The sequence below is a fragment of the Ruditapes philippinarum genome, unplaced genomic scaffold (genome assembly GCF_026571515.1).
Source record: "Ruditapes philippinarum isolate M1 unplaced genomic scaffold, ASM2657151v2 ctg14500_1_1_1_1, whole genome shotgun sequence".
Taxonomy (NCBI): domain Eukaryota; kingdom Metazoa; phylum Mollusca; class Bivalvia; order Venerida; family Veneridae; genus Ruditapes; species Ruditapes philippinarum.
This window is the reverse complement of record NW_026861165.1, coordinates 1-22971: the sequence shown is the minus strand read 5'-3', so window position 1 is coordinate 22971 and position 22971 is coordinate 1. Positions and strand designations below refer to the sequence as shown.

General features: G+C 32.0%; 3 protein-coding genes across 3 annotated transcripts; 1 reads left to right on the top strand and 2 right to left on the bottom strand.

The window, feature by feature from the left end:
- Positions 1-71: 71 nt before the first annotated feature.
- Positions 72-2506, top strand: LOC132714740 (sodium- and chloride-dependent glycine transporter 2-like; the record flags this gene model as incomplete). Its single annotated transcript, XM_060697658.1, is given in 3 exon segments — positions 72-245; positions 541-717; positions 1576-2506. Coding segments are annotated over 3 exon segments (372 nt in total), but the record flags the coding sequence as incomplete, so codon positions are not given.
- A 1219-nt stretch (positions 2507-3725) lies between these two features.
- LOC132714738 (uncharacterized) lies at positions 3726-10063 on the bottom strand. The gene is made up of 8 exons (XM_060697656.1): positions 9974-10063; positions 8808-9540; positions 7778-7885; positions 7181-7284; positions 5611-5673; positions 4744-4833; positions 4383-4435; positions 3726-3911 (listed from the first exon to the last, which is right to left on the bottom strand). Exons 1-8 carry the CDS (start codon positions 10001-10003, stop codon positions 3809-3811), a joined length of 1284 nt encoding a protein of 427 aa, XP_060553639.1. The 5' UTR covers positions 10004-10063; the 3' UTR covers positions 3726-3808.
- Positions 10064-10695: 632 nt separating this feature from the next.
- LOC132714739 (uncharacterized) lies at positions 10696-22843 on the bottom strand (the record flags this gene model as incomplete). The annotated part of the gene is made up of 5 exons (XM_060697657.1): positions 10696-10788; positions 11065-11127; positions 14453-14631; positions 21444-21557; positions 22586-22843. Coding segments are annotated over 5 exons (707 nt in total), but the record flags the coding sequence as incomplete, so codon positions are not given.
- Positions 22844-22971: the final 128 nt, after the last annotated feature.

The following is a 22971-nucleotide window of genomic DNA, read 5'->3' as shown; positions in this document are numbered from 1 at the left end:
CTTTGACTATTATGGATAAAACATAATATTCATCATGATCTATAAACTTACGTTTTTTTGTTTGTTTTCAGTTCATTTTACTATACTCTTGGATAGAGTATGAACCGGTGATATACAACGACTATAAGTACCCCCAGTGGTCGGAGGATTTGGGTTGGTTGATATCATTCTGTGCAATAGTCGCTGTTCCAATAGTGATGTTGTATAAAATTTTCACACATAAAAAAGGACAATCATTTTTACAGGTATGTTTTGATTGGTGTAATGAATTCACCCCTGGTTTTACCAAATTTAAACTGTTTTATGCTGTGAAATAATCCTTAGTGTACATTAAATATGTCTTTTTGATTTAAAAAGAGACTTACTTACGCAATGTCCTTATTCATTTTGCAAGTTAATCTTGATTAATTCATTCACTCATTTAATGAAATTTAACTCAGTCAGCTGGATTTTATGGTGAAATAAGTGTGCATGAAATAAATTTGGTCTTGAATACAACTTAATAACTTATGAATTTAAGAACATCTGCTTAATTTTCAGACCACAAAGTTATTATTATTGCCATCACGTGACTGGGGTCCCGCCCTCGTTCAACATCGGCAATTAGTGAAACACGTGCCAGGGTTTACAGTTAATCCTGAGGATAGAAGTCAACATACAGAATTTACATATCAAAATATGTCAACATCGGAATACAGCAACATTGCTGGAACTACAGTAAGTCAGTCCATTATAAAAGCAATCATAAAAGAAAATGAGTCGACCAATAATTAAAGGAAATATTAGATAATTGTTCTGTTTTGTGGTTTATTAAAACTGTTGATCCAGATGATTTTACGTGATTTTGTTTGTGTACGGAAAGTGGCGAAATATCGGTGGCGGAACATGCCGATGCTTCACCATGCCATGCTAGATTGATTATTGTTTTGTTTAGTACCGTAAATGTTTTAAGATGACCCAAGTAAATAAACAGACGTGTCATATGTCCTTATAATTCTTGTTAAAAATAGACAATTCTTTAATGCATTGCTTGTTTTTTTTTCTAATAATGACGCCAAAAGATGTTATGACATCGATACCAACTTTTATATATTTCATAACCAAGCGAAGGGGTTCTACGTTTGAACTTAACCGCCTCCGTGGTCGAGGGGTTAGAGTCGATGACTTCTGATCCACTTACCTCTCTGGCGTGGGTTCGATCCCCGGGAGATGCTTTGGTAGTTTAGCACGGAGGAAGGTAGTCTAGTACTGGTGTAACTCTCCAGGAACGATGGTTAGGAAACTACCCGCCTATATGACTGAAATACTGTTGGGAAAAGGCGTAAAATGAAACAAACAAACAAACAAAACGTTTGAACTTCATTTATATGAATTAAGGATCGGATCAAGTAACAAAATCTGTAAAAGATCGGAGGCCTTATTATGTTGAATGGTTCTGTAAAATTGTCTCTAGAATGAGGTATTGCCGCCGATATTAAAATTTCGATTATTTAAGCGTCTAAATTCAGAAGAACTATTTTTTTAGACAATCAATTATTTCTTTTCATAATTTTGTCTTTTTTTTATTATTTTCAGGATCAAGAGACAGTTGCATAGCAACCGTACAAGGCTTGATAACTTATTTATTTAAATCAAAATGTGAATGAATCTCATATAACTAGCCTGTGATAATTAAGCTTTTATGTAAGAAGTATTTTAACTTTTAACACGTCATGTATGCTAACTGTTGTATGCATGTATCATGAGTGCATAATAATTGTACAAGAATCTCTTTAGACGTAATTGATATTGTGAATGTTTTGCCATCACAGAGACATCACATCATGTATGCTGTAAATTGTATGCAAGTTATTGATAATCGACAAAGATCACTAACTTTCATCATCAACGGGTGTGGTAACAATATGGATTAGTCCATGTGTCAATCGGCCCTGCATTCGTCAGTGAGAGTAGTACTACCAGCGTCTTAGGGTTCAATGCCGACTGTGCTGATTATTCCCAGCAGACACCACAACGAAATAGCCTCTAAAACAACCATATCTTTGACTTCTAGCCTTTACAACAAGTACAGACCCAAGCCGGCATGCATGTCCGAGTAGTCTTACTACGTTGACCTGAAGAACTTTGCATGACTTGTTGTTTTGGGGTTTTTTTTGTTTTCTTTTTATGCCCCCACAAAGTGGGAGCATATAGCGTTGCACTTGTCCGTCCGTCCGTCCGTACGTCCCGAAATCTTGTGAACGCAACTCCTCTTAAACCGGATGACAGATTTTGCTTAAACTTTCAGGGATGAACAACCTTAATGTGTAGATGGCAGTAAAGAAAGGAATTTTTGCTGCGATCAAATTTAACAGAATTATGGCCCTTTGTTGATTTTTTCACTATATACTATGTAGAAATTTTGTGAACGCAACTCCTCTTAAACCGGATGGCAGATTTTGCTTAAACTTTCAGGGATGAACAATCTTAATGTGTAGATGGAATTAAAGGAAGGAATTTATGCTGCGACCAATTTACAGAATTATGGCCATTGTTGATATTCACTATATACTATGTAGAATTTTGTGAACGCAACTCCTCTTAAACCGGATGGCAGATTTGCTTAAACTTGCAGGGATGAACAACCTTAATGTGTAGATGGAATTAAAGGAAGGAATTTATGCTGCGACCAAATTTAACAGAATTATGGCTTTTGTTGATTTTTTCACTATATACTATGTAGAAATTTTGTGAACGCAACTCCTCTTAAACCAGATGGCAGATTTTGCTTAAACTTCCAGGGACAAACAACCTTAATGTGTAGATGGTAGTAAAGGAAGGAATTTTTGCTGCGACCAAATTTAACAGAATTATGGCCCTTTGTTGATTTTTAGTTTTCAACTTGTGGCACATGTGGTCCAAAAAATATTTGACCTAGAGTCATAAGATTGACAGAACAGTGGCGTGTGGGGGCATCCGTGTCCTATGGACACATTTCTAGTTTTTAGAAATTTAGCATGGTAAAAATAGATCTAAGTTTAATGTCAATAGAAAATTACAAAAACATGCATGTGTCTGAAACTATCTGGTTTGCTACTTATAGTTTTCTTTGCAAAGGAATATCTAGCACTAGCTTCTGTTTGTTATTTAGCAGAAATTCTGGATTTATGTTGGATTTTTACAATTTGAATCTTTTATTTACTAAACGTTTTTACACTTTTTGTATTAGAATTGTTTTTTACATGTCAGTACTAGTATATATACCTCCTGCATTTATGTCAAGTACGAATATAATATATACAGAGTGTTCTGAATGATATGTTATACTGAGAAGTGATTTTAAAAACGACGTAACTGTTTCAAGAAGAGTCCTCATTCATTTTGTTTAATGATACATTTTGTAGTTTCGTTGTCTTCATCTTCACTTCATTTTTTCTGTCGAAAGCTTATAATATCTGTTGTTATTAATTAACTTCGGTAAATTCCGTTATAGAAATATTCCGTTGGAATTCCTTATTATATTTTACATTTTAAACCCTTCATCAATTTTTAATTCGCTGTTTTGCTATTTTGAAAATAGCTCTTCTTTTACCCTTTTTTTAGATTTTAGCGCGTTTATAACAAAATGAAATAAAATTTAATGATTTACCTAAATTATTTTCGATTTATATACATGTAGATTAATATACAGGTACATGACAAAACGGGAAATAGTGTAACCTTTCTCTATATAATTACGACAAAACTGTTTGTTTATATTGTTTTTATTTCTGCTATATATAAAATGAATAAATATAAAAACTAATTCCTTGGTTGTTATTGATGTCATTCACGAGAATAACGAGCACGTGTTGTTGGAGACCATCGACGAAACATCCGGACATGAAAACATCTGCTGAAAGTCTACATTGTTCGTCATGACGTTGTTTATTCTGAAATGATTTAAACATACGATAGTTTATACCATCAAAATGTGAGAGATTTTTTGTTTTCTATCTGCGTACATTTTTAAAGCAAAACAGTAATTGTGTCTAAGGAAATATGACGAAATAAATAAAAAAACATATTTTGATTAATCTTCATTACAATCGAGATTTGTCCTCGAGATATGAAACTTTTTTCTGAAATATGTTGGATCTCAAGATTGTCATTGGTCAATGCAAATTCTTTGCCGGTTTCTGACTAAACAAATACCTTCAGGATTGAGTTCGAGATAAGAAAATTTCTTTATAACCTCCGTCTATTTGGTCTCCGCCATAAATAAAAACCCAAATTAACAGATAATATATGACCGTTTTATGAGGGACTCGAAAGTTAAGTATCCTGAAGAATATTTTCCATTTTTTTTAATTGATTCAAGATTTTAGTATGGATGTGCTATAAAAAATTAAATTTGTAAATACCTTTCTTTTATCAATCGAAAAGTATGCGTCCCGTCTTTTAGTCGACAAAATAGCTGAAAACAATATAATCGAATATGAAGCTAAGCTCTGTAACGCAAAATATAATATCTGGTCAAACGCACTGTGTTCGATCCACAGTGCATTACGCACTAATAAAAAATATAGTATCTGTATACATTTAAGACTTTTGACGTGCCGTTTAAAAAAGACTGCGTGCTTTTGACTATAAAATCTGACATATTCTTTATTACTAATAATATATCATTGGAATAAGCTATGGAAAATATTATGTCAGCTTATTTAACCTGTTATTGCACTAAGATGAATATTAAAATGCTTTGCCAACACATATAGCCTTTACCTGAGCAGTATTGATAACAAACAGCACGTTTTCTTTGATGTTTGTTCCAGGGATATCCCTATTTAAACTGGTGCTGTAAGTTTGATAAACCTGTGGTGAAATATAAACGATTTGTTCACATATAGGGGTTCATTTAATGACAACATGAAATATTAAATTCTAAAGATCAAAACTTAATCAAAGTCAAAAATAGAAATACAACATTGAATACAAAAAACAATCACTTGCTTAAATTAAAACTCTGAAACATTTATATGAGAAATCTAAGTAGACCAGAGTTTTTTTTCACATGTATCATGTACATGATGTCATTGTGCAATACTTACTTAATCAAGATTTACATGTATATACAGGGTTTGCCTTCTGACTAAACGCAAATCAAATGTTAGTTCATATTAAAAAGATGATAACGATATTCGCCCTTTCAAAGGCCCATTAACTCTGTTTATGAAAACCTTTTTTTTATTTTTGGAAGAAAGGTTTACAAAAATACTCCTTTGCCATATAGCTGAACTGTTTTTGCCCCTTTCTGCTTTCTTGGCAATTGGTATATTTATAGCTAGTTAACTAATATTTTGCATGAAAGTCAAATTACTGCTTTGATTACATTTTGCTACCTTTATTACACATTACTGCACAGTCAGAGCTACTTTCCTCAGCTGCTAATTATCTAATATACCCTAAATCCATTAAAACATTCTTAAGCGCATGTTTGACATTTCCTAAACAATTTTTTAATAAATATGTATTTCTGAGGCATATGTGCCTTTTAACAAAATAAGGTCTATAAATTTCGATTACAGTCTGGTTTTTGTAATAAAAGTACACATAATTCAATATTTCTATGAAGATACTTTCATTATATACCTGTTTAATGACTTCAAAAGCACTATTCGCAATCATGATGTTTCCAATGTCGTAATACATGTTCTGAAACGTCACAATATGTCAGAAATAATAACAAACAGAAAGGCAATACAACCACCAAAGACAAAGTATAAAATACGATTTTTTTATTAATAGTTAATGAATATAAGTATTCTATTCAAGTTTTGTTTTAATCATTAAATAGGTAATTATAGTATTAAGTATTTACATATTACAATTATGGGTTAGCTTTTCTGTCGTGTAATACCGGTATTTCATTGACATGTAGCATCAATGGTGTTTCAACATCGATGGGGACAATTTCCTTTTTTGTATTTTCTGATCGAAGATCAGGGAATACAAAGCTGGCATTCACTCTGTGACACAGCGGTTTCACGACAAACCTAACAACAAGTAGTTCTCAAAACAGCTTAAAACTAGCGATTTAAAAGAAAGACATATTTTATTATGTTACAAGTATCTAACAAATTACAACGCATTCAAAGTTTAAAAGTAGCGTTGGCTTATAGAATTGCAAATAAATGCACAATCATTAATTACGCGGATGAATATGATTTTAATCAATGAAAATATTTTTTTAGCGATGTCGATTACCGAATACAACACAAATAAATCTGACTGTCGAGTAGTGGAATATATAGATTCTTCACAGGGCGAGAAAATTTTCGCTAAATTATTTACATCAATTTTTAAGAACAATTTTTAATACCTTGAAATTAATAAGGATTACAAACCCGAAATGCAGTGGAAATTCTTAATTTAGAATAACTTGATTTTATTTAAGTCTTATTCGTATAATTTCTCCGTGGTGCAGGGGTCACACACTTGTTTAGTGTGTGAGAGGTCCGGGGTTCAAATCCCAGTCGAGGCAACTTTTTTTAAGTTGTTTTTTAAGTGTATTTGTTAAGGAAGTAGCCACGAAATGCAAGGATAAAGTGTGGCTTTCATAAAAAATGAGCATGAATGATTTTTTGATGCACCTCAAGTTATGCAAAATTCCGTATGTATCAAACTCTGGTGCCCTGCAAGATGAATTATTGTACATAAAAATAAAATTATTTAGGAAAATACATACAGATATACAGTACGATTTAGATTGCAAATATCAGAAAATACCACAGAGCTTGCAGTCCTTTGATTTAAAAAAAAAACTGACAAAAAACCTGTAAACACATTGCATGTGAAATGTTCAAACACCTAGCATGAGTTGTGTAAGCACTGTATTTACGAAATATTTATGTTTCAAAAAGCGCTAAATATTCCGATGATGTTCTGATAATGAGGGGCGAGCTTTTACGGCCGCCACATATAACACCGAATACAATGCAAAAACTCAGAGAACACTCGAGTACCCTAGTAATTGTATTATTCATGTATCAATGTTAAGAAACATTAAACACTTCAAGGATTCAATTTATCACCAAGAAAAAAAGACATCAGAAATAATTTTAGCACGTTTTAAAATATAATTGTGTTCTTACAAACAAAAACCGTTCTTAAAATATTTTTTTTTAAAAATCAAATTTCTTAGCATATAGAAATATCAAACCTGGAATTTGGAAAGTTGCTGGCCAAAACATTGAGGGACATCAGTAAAAGCGAGTGTGTTATCGGTTCCCCACCATTGTGGTGGAACCCCGCCAGTTAAAGATCCTGTGAAAGAGACAATACCATTAAAGATTTATGGACCTAACTCTAATTATGATGCATAATTGTTGGCATATAATTTATTCAAAAAAGGTTAAAAAGGAACTGAATAATCATACTTCAGTTATTTGTATGAACCTATTTTAAACCCCCGCAAGCTTTGCTCAGGAAATGGAACGTGTTGTCTTCAGGTGCGCGGGCTTGAGTCTTGTTTATAACGCACATATATCTCCGTCTTGGATTATTCTTCCTCCAGTCCGTATGGAAAAGAATAAACTATTGTTTTTTTTTAATAAAGGAACATGCGTTGAGTTACTTAATATCGAATCATGAGAGAAATAATGTTACATCTAATGCTTGTTAAAAAAACAGTGGTAAATCGCTTTTTTTTGATTGCTAAAAACTTTACCATAAATAAGTTGGGATACATGCATTTTCAGATGTGATAATCATTTTCTATAATCTACAAGAACTGTTGTTTTAAGAACTGTTGTTTTACCTGTTAAAACTCTGACGAATTTCTGTGCCATTAGCATTCCTATATAACTATATACTTCAAATGGTTGATTCTCCTCGTTCAAATAAATTGCTAACCCCGTTGGAAGACCTAAATTACATATAACCATATAAATAATTATATATTTTTGCAAAGGGTTTGAAAACTTTCATTTGTAAACCTTCATTTGTTTTGTTTTAATATGTTTGTTAATGGATTCTATCACGCTCCAAAAGTTTGACCATTTAATGTACCATGACACAAGGGTAGTTGGTCACGTGACATTGGTTTACGTTGTCATTCGGTTACCGCTAATTGCCGCGCCAATGTCTTGAAAGGTAGTTCCTAATTTTTTTGTTATACCTTACAATATTTTAATTATAAACATATACCATGCTCAAAGCAAATATTTGCCGATCCAAATGGTATATATTTTTCCGATGTAGCTCTGGTAATTTTCCCTATATACTTGCAGAAATTTGTGACACAATGTTGTCGCATCGAAAATTTCTGCAAGCATTATACGCAATTAATAAAATCTGAGACTGTTTCTTTTAAGTCTACATCGAATCCATAAAAGTACTGACACGCAGACATTTTGAGTTGCGTACTGTACAGTGGCATTGATCTAAGCATGTTCTGATTTATAATAATTTATTATTTAACATTGCCGCTAACAAACAAAGTTAACGCAAAATATTAACATAAGATATCAACTATTGTAAAATGCTGGCAACAAAAAGGCATCATAAAAGCGTCATGATTATTGCGCTTTGCATCACAATATCAAGGTATTTAATACTGCATTTAATACTGCATCAAGCGTCACAATTACCAGGAAATTGCATTTGAGATGGCATTAAATTATTAATTAATTGAATTTAGTGAACATCATGCAATTAAGTTGAAAACTAGTTACATTTAAGTGGGCACAAACATACATAATTAATTGCAAGATAATATGAACTTACAGCATTTAATACTGTATCAAGCGATTACATTTTTAACTAAACGATATTCTAAACTACATTACCTATTGCATTTAAATGTGCATCAAAGTAAACTTGTGTACTTGTCCAGTCCATTGATATCTCTGATACTTTCTTCCCTAGCCTACTCATCTCGGACACATATTTCTGTTTATGTAACTCTAACGCCAGAGACAGGAACGATTGTTTCTCCCCGGTGATATTAGACGTCTGTCTGACGCTTGTTTTCAAAGGTGAAAAATTCATTTTCATATTTTTCGCCATTGTCGAGCCGGCTATGTTTAAACCCTGTTTAACCCATGTAGATGAGGATAAAAGCTTTTGAAAAGCACCATTAATTTTATTCTTTATATCAGTAAGTTTCAACCGATTTGCTAGAACTTTTTGAGTATATTGGCCTATATAAAGTGCGTGGATCTCTTCACGCGCAATGTTTAGTGACAATTCAACACAGTCTATTTCTGTATAAGTCTGGTTACCGCCGTCCCCGACGTTATTAGGCACATCCCTAAAAGGTTGTCTTGCATATGTCAACACCCGTTTAGCTAGTACGCTCAAGAATACAAACAGTTTAACGTCATCTTTATTTAAATCTTTCCAAAGTGTGTCCAAGGCGTGAAAGTAGTCCGCGTTTATTATTTGAACAGAAATATCATCTCGTAGTGCTCCAATTGCAGCGTCCCACATGAAGGAAGGGTATTCTGTCTTAAGGTTAGTGTAAGTATATTGAAATGTTGTGTACTGCAGATCTATTGTTGTTTTTGTATTTTCTAAAATCTGAATCAAAGAATAAAAATTCAGTTCTTTTCTTCTTTTTAATACTAGGTCATATGGCGACGTTCCAGCTTTACTGGTGTAGAAAGACCAAGGCACAAACGGGCACCTGAATAGAACCACCGACATTCCTTAAGCTAGATAAAAACGAAGGTAAAATATGTGTTGCCTAAATCAACAGATTGGAAATATATTTAACCATGCCACCATTTTATTTGTATATGGACTTATCCTGCTTTGAAACTGTCCATTTATGTACTACGAGGTTTTAATATTAGCCAAAATAGAAAAGCCATCAGCATAGAGTCTTTTCAAACTGCACGAATGTGAAAACTGGTCGGATTTTATATTGCAAAGCAAAACAATTATAGCCGCTAGTGATAATATGAGTCACGTGTTGTATTCATCAGTTATAATTACTTTTTAAATAATTTACCGTGGAGATATTCGACTCAATATAATACATCCGAAGAACCTTTTCGAATAAATCTTCGTAGTCTATTGCTGTGTTGGAAGATTTTTCTCCTGAAGTTTAAAATGATAAGTTATAGAAGATATGAGCCTCGTCATGACAAAACCAACAAAGTGGGTTTGCGACTAGCATGGATCCAGACAAGTCTGCGCATCCGCGCAGTCTGATCAGGATCCATGCTGTTCGCTATCAGTTTATCTTCTTGTTATAGGGTTTGTAAGCGAACAGCATGGATTCTGATCAGACTGCGCGGATGCGCAGGCTGGTCTGGATCCATGCTGGTTGCAAACGCATTACGTTGGTTTTGTCTTGACGCGGTTCAATTATTTTCTGAGAACATAATCCGAATAACGCAATAAATGCATGTCACAGTGTGATCTTATAAGATAAAAATCGCTAAATGGATATGCCATGTAATTCAATTTTTTAAATATTTCATAAAAGTGTACCATTTTGGTTATGATTAGTGCAAACTTTAATATAATTCTAAGGATTTCCATTGATAACTTTAAGAGTTAATTAATATATATAGTCGATTTATGATGCTAAAGAGAACGAGACGTTAGGTCATTTATTTATCGTATGCAACACAAAATGTATGTACATGTATTTTCAGTAATTAAAATGTTAAATACGATATCACATAGGTTTCACGTTTGCCTGCATATCATCACACATAATACAACCTACCAGATGCTTTGACGTTTGCGTCTTGATCCCATTGTGGTAATGTATGACTGCAGAAGTGTTGTTAACCTGTCTACATATATGTATGATTCCTGGAAAAAAAGAGTATCTGTTCATAAGTTGGCGTCCCATTACAAATGGCTTTTCTTAAGGTGAAATGTATATGAACTTCATGTATCATGTGATGGTAATTATCGTGATTGCACGGTAGACAACAGTCGTTGCTAGATAATACATTATGAAGTAGATTTTGAAACGCAATGCATGACACATTACTTCCAAGACGTAAATTTTGTTTCGTTTCTATCTTCTCTTGAACATCTCTCTATATATATAAAGCTTGTAATTGAAACAGAATATATATTTACCCCTCCTTTGATCACAGTATTGCTATACATCTTTAACTGAACATACTCTGACGTTGGTTCCAGCTGCAAGTAAAAAGTTAAATACAGCGTATTTTGCTACATATGTGTGTGTAAATTGCGGGATTTGAGATGCGCTAACCGAGGGCAATTTAGATCGGATTTAACTCAATACAGGATTGGAGCAGTACCTCTAGACGCTTGCAGAAATCATGATAAAACAAGAGGGCCATGATGGCCCAAAGTCGCTCACCTGTATATAGGCCCCCCGGAGCGGGGCCAGTTTAAACCCCAGGGCTTTTATTTGAACAAACTTGGTTGACACCCATTAGAAGATGTTTCATGCTAAACATCTAAGGTCTAGCTAATTGGGTTTTCTAAAAGAAGATTTTTTATGTCTATATATATATATATATATATATATATATATATATATATATATATATATATATATATATAAATATATATGTATACATATTATATATATATATATATATATATATATATATATATATATATATATATATATATATATATATATATATATGTGTGTGTGTGTGTGTATGTATGTGTATATATATATATATATATATATATATATATATATATATATATATATATATATATATATATATATATATATATATACATATTTATATATATATATATATATATATATATATATATATATATATATATATATATATATATATATATATATATATAATATATATATACATACATAATATTGGTTCCTTACATATATATATATACATACATATATATATATAAGATATATATATATAATATATATATATATATATAATATGTATATATATATATATATATACATAATATGTATATATATATATATGTATGTATATATATAATATGTATATATCTAAAAAAAAAGTCGAGCTAATGAATGACCCCCGGGGCGGGGCCAATTTTGACCCCAGGGCTCTTATTTGAACGAACATGGTAGACATCCATTAGAACATGTTTCATGCTAAATATCTTAGCTCTAGCTCTTTGGGTTCTTTCAAAGAAAATTTTTTTAGTTTTACTATATGCATATAGGGAAAATCAATGACCCCCTGGGGCGGGGCCAATTTTGACCCCAGGGCTTTTATTTGAACAAACTTGGTAGACACCCATTAGAAGATGTTTTATGCTAAATATCTTAGCTCTAGCTCTTTGGGTTCTTTAAAAGAAGATTTTTTAAGTTTTTACTATATACATATAAGGAAAATCAATGACCCCCAGGGCGGGGCCGATTTTAATTCTAGGAACAAAATTTGAACAACTTTGGTTTTGGATCTATAGATGATACCATAGACCAAATATCAAAGCTCTAGGCCATTTACTTTCAGACCATAAGATTTTTCAAGTTTTCACTATATGTATATAATGAAAATCAATGACCCCCGAGGGCGGGGCCAATTTTGACCCGAGGGCCATTATTTGAACAATTTTGGTAAAGGTCTACCACACAATGTTTCATGCCAAATATCTTACCTGTAGCCTTTGCCAATTCAGAGAAGAAGATTTTTTATGTTTTACTATATACATATTTAGAAACCTATGACCCCCCGGGGTGGGCCAATTTTGACACTAGGGACAAAATTGTACAACTTTGGTATTGGACCTTCAGATGATACCATAGACCAAATATCAAAGCTCTAGGCCATTTACTTTCAGACCAGAAGATTTTTCAAGTTTTCACTATATGTATGTAATAAAAATCAATGAACCCCCGGGGCGGGACCAATTTTGACCCTAGGGCCATTATTTCAACAATCTTGATAGAGGTCTACTACACAATGTTTCATGCCAAATATCTAATCTGTAGCCTTTGCCAAATCAGAGAAGAAGATTTTTTAGATTTTACTATATACATATAAGGAAAAACCTATGACCCCCGGGCGGAGCCAATTTTGACACTAGGGACAAAATTTGAACAACTTTGGTAGAGGACCCATAGATGATACCATATACCAAAAATCAAAGCTCTAGGCCATTTACTTTCAGACCAGAAGATTTTTCAAGTTTTCACTATATGTATGTAATGAAAATCAATGACCCCCCAGGGCGGGGCCAATTTTGACCCTAGGGCCATTATTTGAACAATCTTGATAGAGGTCTACTACACAATGTTTCATGCCAAATATCTAATCTGTAGCCTTTGCCAAATCAGAGAAGAGAAGAAGATTTTTTTAGATTTACCTATAGACATATAAGGAAAAACCTATGACCCCCCGGGGCGGGGCCAATTTTGACACTAGGGACAAAATTTGAACAACTTTGGTAGAGGACCCATAGATGATACCATATACCAAAAATCAAAGCTCTGGCCCATGTACTTTCAGACAAGAAGATTTTTTAATTTTGTGTTTTTTGAAATCCTTTTCTGGCCCTGTGACCTACATATGCAACAGACCGGAACCATTTGAACAACTTTGAAAGGGGACCACCCAAGGATCATTTCTGCAAAGTTTGGTTGATGTGCAGTCATTGGTTTCAGAGGAGATGTTGTTTATGTGAAAAGTTGACGACGCACGACGCACGACGCACGACGCACGACGCACGACGACGGACGACGGACACAGGGCGATCACAATAGCTCACCCTGAGCATTGCTCAGGTGAGCTAAAAATAGACAAATATCGTTTTTTTTCGCCGATTTTTACATTTTTCCTTCATTATCTTACTTAACTCGGTGTGAAAAGATGAATTAGACCTGTTAAAGTTCATTCCGTTGGGTAAAAAGACAAGATTTTAGCATTTTATCATTCAAGCGCCTTGTCCGGTATATACCGGAATACGGTATTTAGTGTGGTGCTCCAATCCTTTTTTTAGTCTCACTCATTTAGATCTGACGAGTCCCTTTTTACTCAATAGACTGGGAATGCACTAAACAATGTTTTATTTTTTTCAATTTAATTTTGAGAATACCGGTATTTTTATTATATTTTTTTACATTTTATCAGTAGTCCCCGATTGGTTAGTTCTGTTTATAAGCCGCCTTTTTAACATTTTTCTTTCTTCTGATGCGGCATTGACACGTCATGTCGTGTACGCTTAAGGCCTTAAGCTACCAGTTGGTTCTATGTCAGATTTTTGATTTTATGTTTAAGTCCTTTGAACCTCGGTGGAGCTGTTAGTATTAAAAACATGGGTTAATGTTCAGAATTGATTTATGTTTATGAATTACAATACTTTATATTTAATGGTAATTTTTTAATATCAATAGCTAATCGCTGTACTTTAAATTATATAATTATCGATAAGGTCAAATGCAGAGCATTTCAGACGGTTAAATTCCTCAGGATTGAAATATTTTGTTTAAACTGACATCGTAACACAATATATTTAACATTCTATTACATACCTTCAAGGCAGTAACGTAGTCTCCATTTTCATTAAATGCTGGAGTTGTTGATATTTTGAAGAAAGGTGATACTTCAAACATGGTCACAGCACCACGTAACACCTCCTCAACAGTGCTAGGTATGTCTGCATTATCTTTCATACCCAGCGAATCTACAAAGTTGTGGAGTTCTTGAATCTCTGCAACAGATATATCATGCTAATATCAAAATATAAATATATACAAGGCACATTATGCCTCAGAAACAAATAAGTTTGTCATTCTTTTGAAAGGACAAACATGAATTCCATTACGTTTGTAGATATTTGCTTTAGAGCATTTTAGATGCTTTTATTTTATGCTTTTCAGTGGATTACTGATTTATCCGTGAAAATTATATTTGATAATTTCACAGTGAAAATTATCAAAATATAATTTCACACTTTTTAATGACGAAACTACTTTTTTAAGATTTTCACCATGTGGTACCTCAATTTTATTTTTGCTGACAATTCTGACATTGGCAGGCTGTTTAAAGAAAAAGCAAAGCTGAAATTAATAAATAACTTAAATGTCAAAAGTAATAAAAAGAAGAAAACTAACTTCTTTTCATTCAAATTCCAAATACCAAATTTCGTCTCTAAATAATTTTTTTGTTTCATTTTTACAGTCTGAAAAATACATTCCTTCCACATGTAAAACTGCTCTTGATGACATTTGGGCATATTTAAGTATCCTACGAGCAATAACTGCAGTATGCTTTATGAAAAAAATGAAAAGCAATGGCAGCTATCAGCTCGAAGAATAAGCAAAACAACCCAGGGTTCCTGAGCCAGCTTCCAAGTTTTCCATTTTCCTACCTGCTTTTTTGGATGTTTTCACATCTGTTAACACTTATTTTTTGTCTGTTACAATCCGCAAATAAGTTTTCTTTCTTTTAAAAAGGTGCATGACTAACAAATCCAAATGATATCCTTCTGACTCAAACACAATTATTTTCCTCCCGTGAAATACACAACTTTAAAAAATGGCTGCCGCTTACATTTAACAAAGCCAGGTCTAATATAAATTTGCAGTAAGTAACAGAAATATGGATGGATGGTTGGACTTTTTCTCCTACAAGAATTGTTTGTCTTTATTATTAAAACAAGCGATCATTCATATTTTTTTTAATAAAATGAATAATATCACCGTCATTTAACGTTGATTGTCGGACTTATTTTTTAGCTCAAGACTTCTTGTTTTTAATGAGAAAGTCCGACTAAATGGGGCTCTCAATGGGGAAAACAGATTTTAATATTAACGTTGATATTATAGAAATTTCGTTTTAACTTGTTTTTAAGCATAAAATAAAAAGAAAATTTGTTTGTTTGTTGTGTAAGATGTAATTTTATTTCATCTCGTCAACTTTAAAAACAATAAAAAAAAAATAATGAAAATAGTAAAAATAACAATGAACTTTGAATGGCAGAAATAAAATTCAGGTTATCCCGTTGTGTAATTATGTACATGGAAGTCTTGTAAGAACTTTGCATATTTTTGTTCGTTTGTTGTTGTTGTTGTTGTTTTCCTTTTTGAGTGTTCTTTTGTGTGTTCTTTTGTGTGTTTTTTTTTTTTTGTCATTGGTTAAAGTAATATTTGATACTGAGCTACTGTGTCAGAATTAATATTAAAATAGTGAATGTATCAAAGATATATTAAGATTATAAATTCTACTGAGTATTACATGAATTTAATATACCGCATCAAAAATCACTTTTTTTCGTTTCTGAGGTGACATTTGGTGTTTATATTGATAGCTGTCATTAATGTTTTGGCCCGTATTGCACAGTTTGTTAGTTATAGAATAATTGCTTTATATAGTCTTCCTAAACGTTTTCGTCTTTCGTTTTTTGGTGCTTCGGAAGGAGAAATAGTTGCATATATAGTGGTCAACTGTAAACAATAAAATTATCACTCAGTAGGTTTTATCACTTTTCAAAGTATGCAATACATATTGTCTCATTTTGATGAAAAAAATAACTGTTTTGCATTTAATATCTCCTTATATGGTTCCTATTTTTTGAATTCCAGGAAAGATGGAATATTTGTTTTGTAAATGCTAATGTTACATTTTTTTTACGTCCTTGTGTTGTTTGTTTTCTTGTACATGCCTGGCCAGGGCAATCAAAACGAATGTGTATTTTACATGTACTACTATATTTTACAAACATTTTTTGTGATAATTGAAACTTACAGTGGTGCCCTTTTAACGTGGTTTTATGGGAGGTCTTAAAATATTGTCTCTAAACTGTAGAGGTTAAATGGTATAAAAAAGCGGAAAGAAGTATTTCGTTTCTAAAAGAAAATAAATCTGATATTTACTGTTTGCAAGACACTCACTTCACTTTAGACATGCAAAAAATCTATATACGCTGAATGGAACTGTGAATGTTACTTTAGCTATGGAACATCCAATTCCAGAGGTGTAGCTATTTTATTTGGAAAAAATATTGAATACAAAATTAAGAACACAATTATTGATAAGAATGGAAACTACATTATTTTAGATATGACCATTTATGATAAAAAACCTAACACTTGTAAGCATTTATGGTCCAAATTCTGATCAACCGCAATTTTATGAAGAAGTTTTTTAATTAACGTAAGAAAAATTAGTAATGAATATTGTATAATATGTGGGACTATAACTTGGTCATTGATCCGCAACTTGACTATTACAATTATAAAAGGTTAAATAATAAAATGCAAGGAAATACAATGATAAAGTATATGCATGAGCACTGTCTGGTTGATATTTTTAGAAAACTCTTTCCAAGTAAACGGCGATAACACCTGGCGACGAACAACGGCCAATTCAACAGACAAGATTAGATTATTTTTTTAAATCTCTGAAGCTATGCAACAGTTTGGTAGAGCAACATTAGTATTGACGCAAGTTTCCAATTCAGATCACTTCTATCATAACACTGAAATTGAAATTTGTGATGACTTTAAACATGGTAAAGGTCTTTGGAACATAATAATTCTTCTTTTTAAAAAGATCTTAAAATTATCTTGAAAAAATAAATTTGAGGTGATAGATAAGATAAAGATCAATATGCACTCTAACCGGGTTTATAATATTTGACAGATATAAAGAATAGATTCCAGATAATGAAATACAGTTTACAATAAATGACCAGCTTTCTTAGAAACGTTAAAATTTTAAGAAATTAGAGGGAAAAGTCAATATCTTATAGTTCATAACATAAATAAGCAAAGAAAAAACAACAGGAAAGTCAAATATTAAATGAAATTTAAGTTCTATTGAAAGCCAATTTATCCAGAATCAAAATGTTGATAGACTGCCTCTACTAAGAGATGAATTATCTCAGATAAATAATGAACGACTTCAGGGATATCTTATAAGATTCAAGGGCTAAATTGTCCCTTGAAGGTGAAAAAACCTACTACATATTTTTGCAATTTAGAAAAATATAATTACATTTCAAAAACATTTTATAGAGTTACAAAATGAAAATGGAATTTTTAATTGATAAATCAGGAAAAGACATTTTAAAAGAAACTGAAAGATATTATGAAGCTCTGTTCAAAAAAAGAGAATCTAATGAAATAATTAATTTTAATGATTTTTACATATAATATTAATTATAAATGAACTCAACAGATACAGAAAGCTAAAAACTTAGAAGGTGAAATTAACTTATCCATGAGGCATCATTTGTTTTTAAAAAAACATGTCAAACAACAAAAGCCCCCGGCTCATCTGGCTTTGGAGCCGATTTTTTTATAAAGTATTCTGGAAAAAAAATGGGACATTTTATTGTAAGAGCTCTAAATGAAGCATATAATGTCAACCAGTTATCCATTACTCAAACACAAGGAATAATTACATGTTTACCTAAGGAGAATAAATCTAAACTTTTTCTTAAGAATTGGAGGCAATAACTTTGTTAAATACTATATATATAAGATTGGATTCTGGATGCATTGCAAACAGAATTAAAATATTTTTAAATAAACTTATTAGCAAGATCAAACGGGTTTTATAAAAAGGAAGATATATCGGAGAAAATGTTAGACTGATTATGATATTATGAATTATACAGAAGAAAATGATATTCCTGGATTACTTCTTTTGATTGACTTTGAAAAAGCATTTCGATTCGCTATCTTGGGATTTTGTACAGAATACCTTATCTTTTTTTCAATTTTTTTGGTGCATCAATTAAAAAAATGGTTTAATATCTTTTATAAAAATGCAACATCAGCCGTTTGTCAATGTGGATTCTTATCCAAATTTATCAATGTACAGCGAGGGCTTGTCGTCAAGGCGACCCCCTCTTTCATGTTATATATTTATATTGTGTGCAGAAGTTTTTCTTTCCCTTAAGTTGAAATCCGTAGAAAATATTAAAGGAATACGTATTAAACAGACTGAACATTTACTGTCACAGTTGCTGATGATACCACTGTAATGTTAGATGGAACAGCAAATCTTTAAATGCCACTCTTGATTTTTAACAGTTTTTGCTCAGATCTCGGGGCTCAGGGTTGAACTTTTGAGAAGACAAAGGTTTGTTTGGATAGGCATTAAAAAGTACAGCAGTGATAGCATAAAAACTAGATGGAAACTCAATTGGAACGAAAACTAGTTTCAAAATGCTTTGGTATAACATTCCATGTGGATCTTGAAAAAATGGTAGATCTTAACTTTAAAGAAAAAATATCCAATATAGAAAAAAATGATTTAAACAATGGAATAGAAGAGCTTTGACTCCCATCGGAAAAATAACAGTAATAAAAAAAAATACTTATCTCACAACTAAACCATTTATTTATAATGTTGCCGAATCCTTCGGATAAATATATACAACAAATTAATGATACATTATATGCTTTTATTTGGAATGGAACTTCAAAAAATTAATAAAAATGTGTTAGTTAAAGATTACATGGAAGGGGGTTTAAGAATGGTAAATATAAATGCTTTTATGAATGCATTAAAGCTTACATGGATAAGAAGAATTATTTCAAAAGTGATTGGTTGTTGGATAAGTATTTTAAAACAGGGTATTGATGTACAAAAAATTTAGTCGTGTGGAAAAGCATTATGTCGAGAAAATGTCAAAATCTATTAAAAATTGAATTCTGGAAACACCACTTTAAATGCATTTTCATTGTTTATTGAGCATCATAAATTTGATAAAGAAGAACATTTGGTAACTTACCTTTATTTTACAATCAGAACATTACTATTGGCAATAAAAGTATTTTTTGGGAAATCTTGGTAATGATAAGGGAATTCGTTTTATTTATGATATCTTACAAGACAATGGCCAGTTTTATACACCAGAAGAATTAGGCAAGATCTACAATATAAATATCAATCATCTTTTATATTTAGGAATTAAAAAAGCAGTTACAAAATTTTTTTCAAAATGTCTGCTTCAACCCCTTAACTTTTAAGAGAGAAAAATTGCCAAACAATTCCAATACACATTAAAGGGATACTTAAAGACCAAAAAAGGTTCAAAAATATATGTATGATTCGCTTAATCTCAATTTCAGCAAGCCCGTTTGTCAGGTTCAAATGGTCACAAAAACTATGCCTCCCAAATAATGATGAATACTGGAAAAATATATATAATTTACCATTCAAATTGACAAAAGATACTTATTTACAATGGTTTCCAAAGTAAGACTTATCCATAGGATTTAAGGTACAAATAATTTTTGTTCAAAATGAAATATATTAACAGTCCCTTATGTATGCCTTTGTAATCTTCAATGATGAAACTATAGAACATATCTTTTGGGAATGCATTCACAGCAATAAATTAATACACGAAATTTGTATAGATAAACTAAACATGCCAAACTTGAATAAAGAAAACTATGCTTTTAGGTTACACTAAAGGAAACAATACAATTAGATATTGTAAACAATTTAGTTCTTTTAATATGTCAAAATGTATATTTTTTTAAATGTAAAACTAATAAAACAATGCTATCTTTTGCTGTGCTATAAAGTATATTTCATATGTTTTAAAAGGTAAATGAAGAAAAAAAGCTATCCAATGTGGAAAATTTGATCAATTTTAAAAAAGACTGGCATACTATTTTAAATATATGTCATCAAATCATCATAATATAATAGAGACCTATCCAAATTTTTTTGTTTCAATCTGATAATGAATAATGTGAAAAATCATCGAAATACTGTTTCGTATGTTGATGTTAGGAGCGACCTTTGTCTTTTCAGTTTTTTACCTAGCTTTGTTTGAGCCTATACATGGAAGAATAAATTCATGGTTTGTAGTATTTTTGAACGTGCCCTGGCCGCCAAAGTATTTGTCTTTGATGTTTTTTGTTTGTATAATATGTTTGTTTTCTTTTGTAAATAATCATCCTTTTTTCGTATGTCTATTCATTCTATCTTCAAGCCTCCTAGCTAACCCATTAGTATCATTAGTTTTGTGTATTACTCATAAATAGTAGAAAAAAGTAATTATGTTTCTGTTTAAGGCATAATGTAGATTTAGTAATAATTTTTCTATATCTTGAACTTATAACCTCCTTTACATATTCAATTTTTAAAAAAAATCAGTTTTGCCGTAAAATTACTTTATGCAAATGCTATGTTTAACTTTTCATGTTTTAACACATTATTGTAAGACTGTTAAGGGATGGACCTCCGACCCTTAAAATAGTCATGCGACGGAGGCAATAAATGGGGTCACCTTCGGGGCCTGAAAAAAAAAAAAAAAAAAACTTTAAAACAGTATTCTCTACTTGTGGCTACGCCACTCGTGAGAATACTGTTTTTAAAGCCCTCTCGATGAAATAAAATTTCATCTTACACATAAACAAACAAATATCCTCTATATCACCTGATGAAAGTAACACTGAATGTGAAATTATTTGTTATAACAGTAGTAAAATGTAAACAAAGTAGTACATGTAATAAAGTAATAAATGTTAAAACATGCAATAAAGAAGTATTTACCATCACTTTCCAAATCAATTTGGCTATTAGATTCTTGGCATGACTGATACAGTCGCCTCGAAAGCTTGGCTGAGAAACTTTCATCATCTCTGTAAGGACGCGCTGTAATTAAATCTGAAAATACAGTTAGTCAATATTTTCTTAGTTTTTAGATTAAATTATGGAGAAATTTAACTTTTTTTTTAACTACGTTGAAAAAGAATAATGAATTTCTTACGCATTTACGTGTATTACCCTTGATAAGTATTTCAATACTAAAATGACTAGTAATTGTTTTGGCTTTTCCCTCAAAGATAAAATATTTACTTATAATTTAATTTTTGTAGGATAATAGCTGTTGTTTGCATGGTCTTAATTGTGAATCATTTGAGCCGCGCCATGACAAACCAACGTTATGGGTTTGCGGACCAGCATGGATTCCCAAACCAGCCTGCGCATCCGTGCAGTCTGATTCAGGATCCATGCTTGTTGCTTACATACTCTATAACAAGTAGAGAAAACTGATAGCGAACAGCATGGATCCTGATCAGATTGCGCGGATGCGCAGGCTGGTCTGGATCCATGCTGTCGCAAACCTATAATGTTGGTTATGTCGTGACGCGGCTCAATTTTGTGATATAGCATAGCTTTTATCAGGTTAAATATTTATAGAGGTACACATATGTACGACAGTTATAACAGAAACGCATTTGCAGTTTTTCACTCGTATATTATTTACTTTTTACCATCTTTATAATTTGAATTAAAGCGTTAAGTAATGATAAAAACACCTTTTATATCCAAAAGAAGATCATGTCTTAGTTCTGCTTGTAATGATTCCGGAACATTTTGCTCGCCCTTATGTATCCTGGATTTTTGTTTTCTTATCAATTGCCACACGCAAACTTGTAAAATTTTTCGCACGGATCCATCCAAAGTCTACCCTTTCTAATGTTTTACTTGCAGCTAAACAAACGTTTGATGTGCATTGTGTTAAATTTGCAAAAAAAGTCGGGATAACCGTAACCTGAGACGTGTTGGCGACAATGTTCCGTGCTAAAGAACCGTATCCTGAGAGGTCACCGGGTCAACTGTGACCTTAGAAGTAGTTGGGTCTGAAATTTTGTTCACTCCACTGTTTGCCCCATGTTTGGTTGAGTTACTTATAAAAGACACTGTAGATAATGACGAGAAAAGTGTATTCTTTGTAATTGCATGACTACTATCTGACACTGATGATCCTGTTGAGGACTTAAATCCAGTTGATGACCCCGAAGTAAACAAGGTCGAGAAAACTGTATCTTTTGTTATCTCATGCGTACTGCCTGACACTGACGGTCCAACTGAGGACTTCGATCCGCTTGAAGACACGGAAGTAGACAATGTCGAGAGTAACGTACTTTTTGTTATCTGTGTACTGCCTGACACAGATGATACAATTGAAGACTTCTGATCTAGTTGAGATCCCGTAGAAGATAATTTCGAGAAAAATGGAACTTTTTGTTATTTGGTGTGTACTGTCTGACAAAGAAGATTTACTTGATGACCT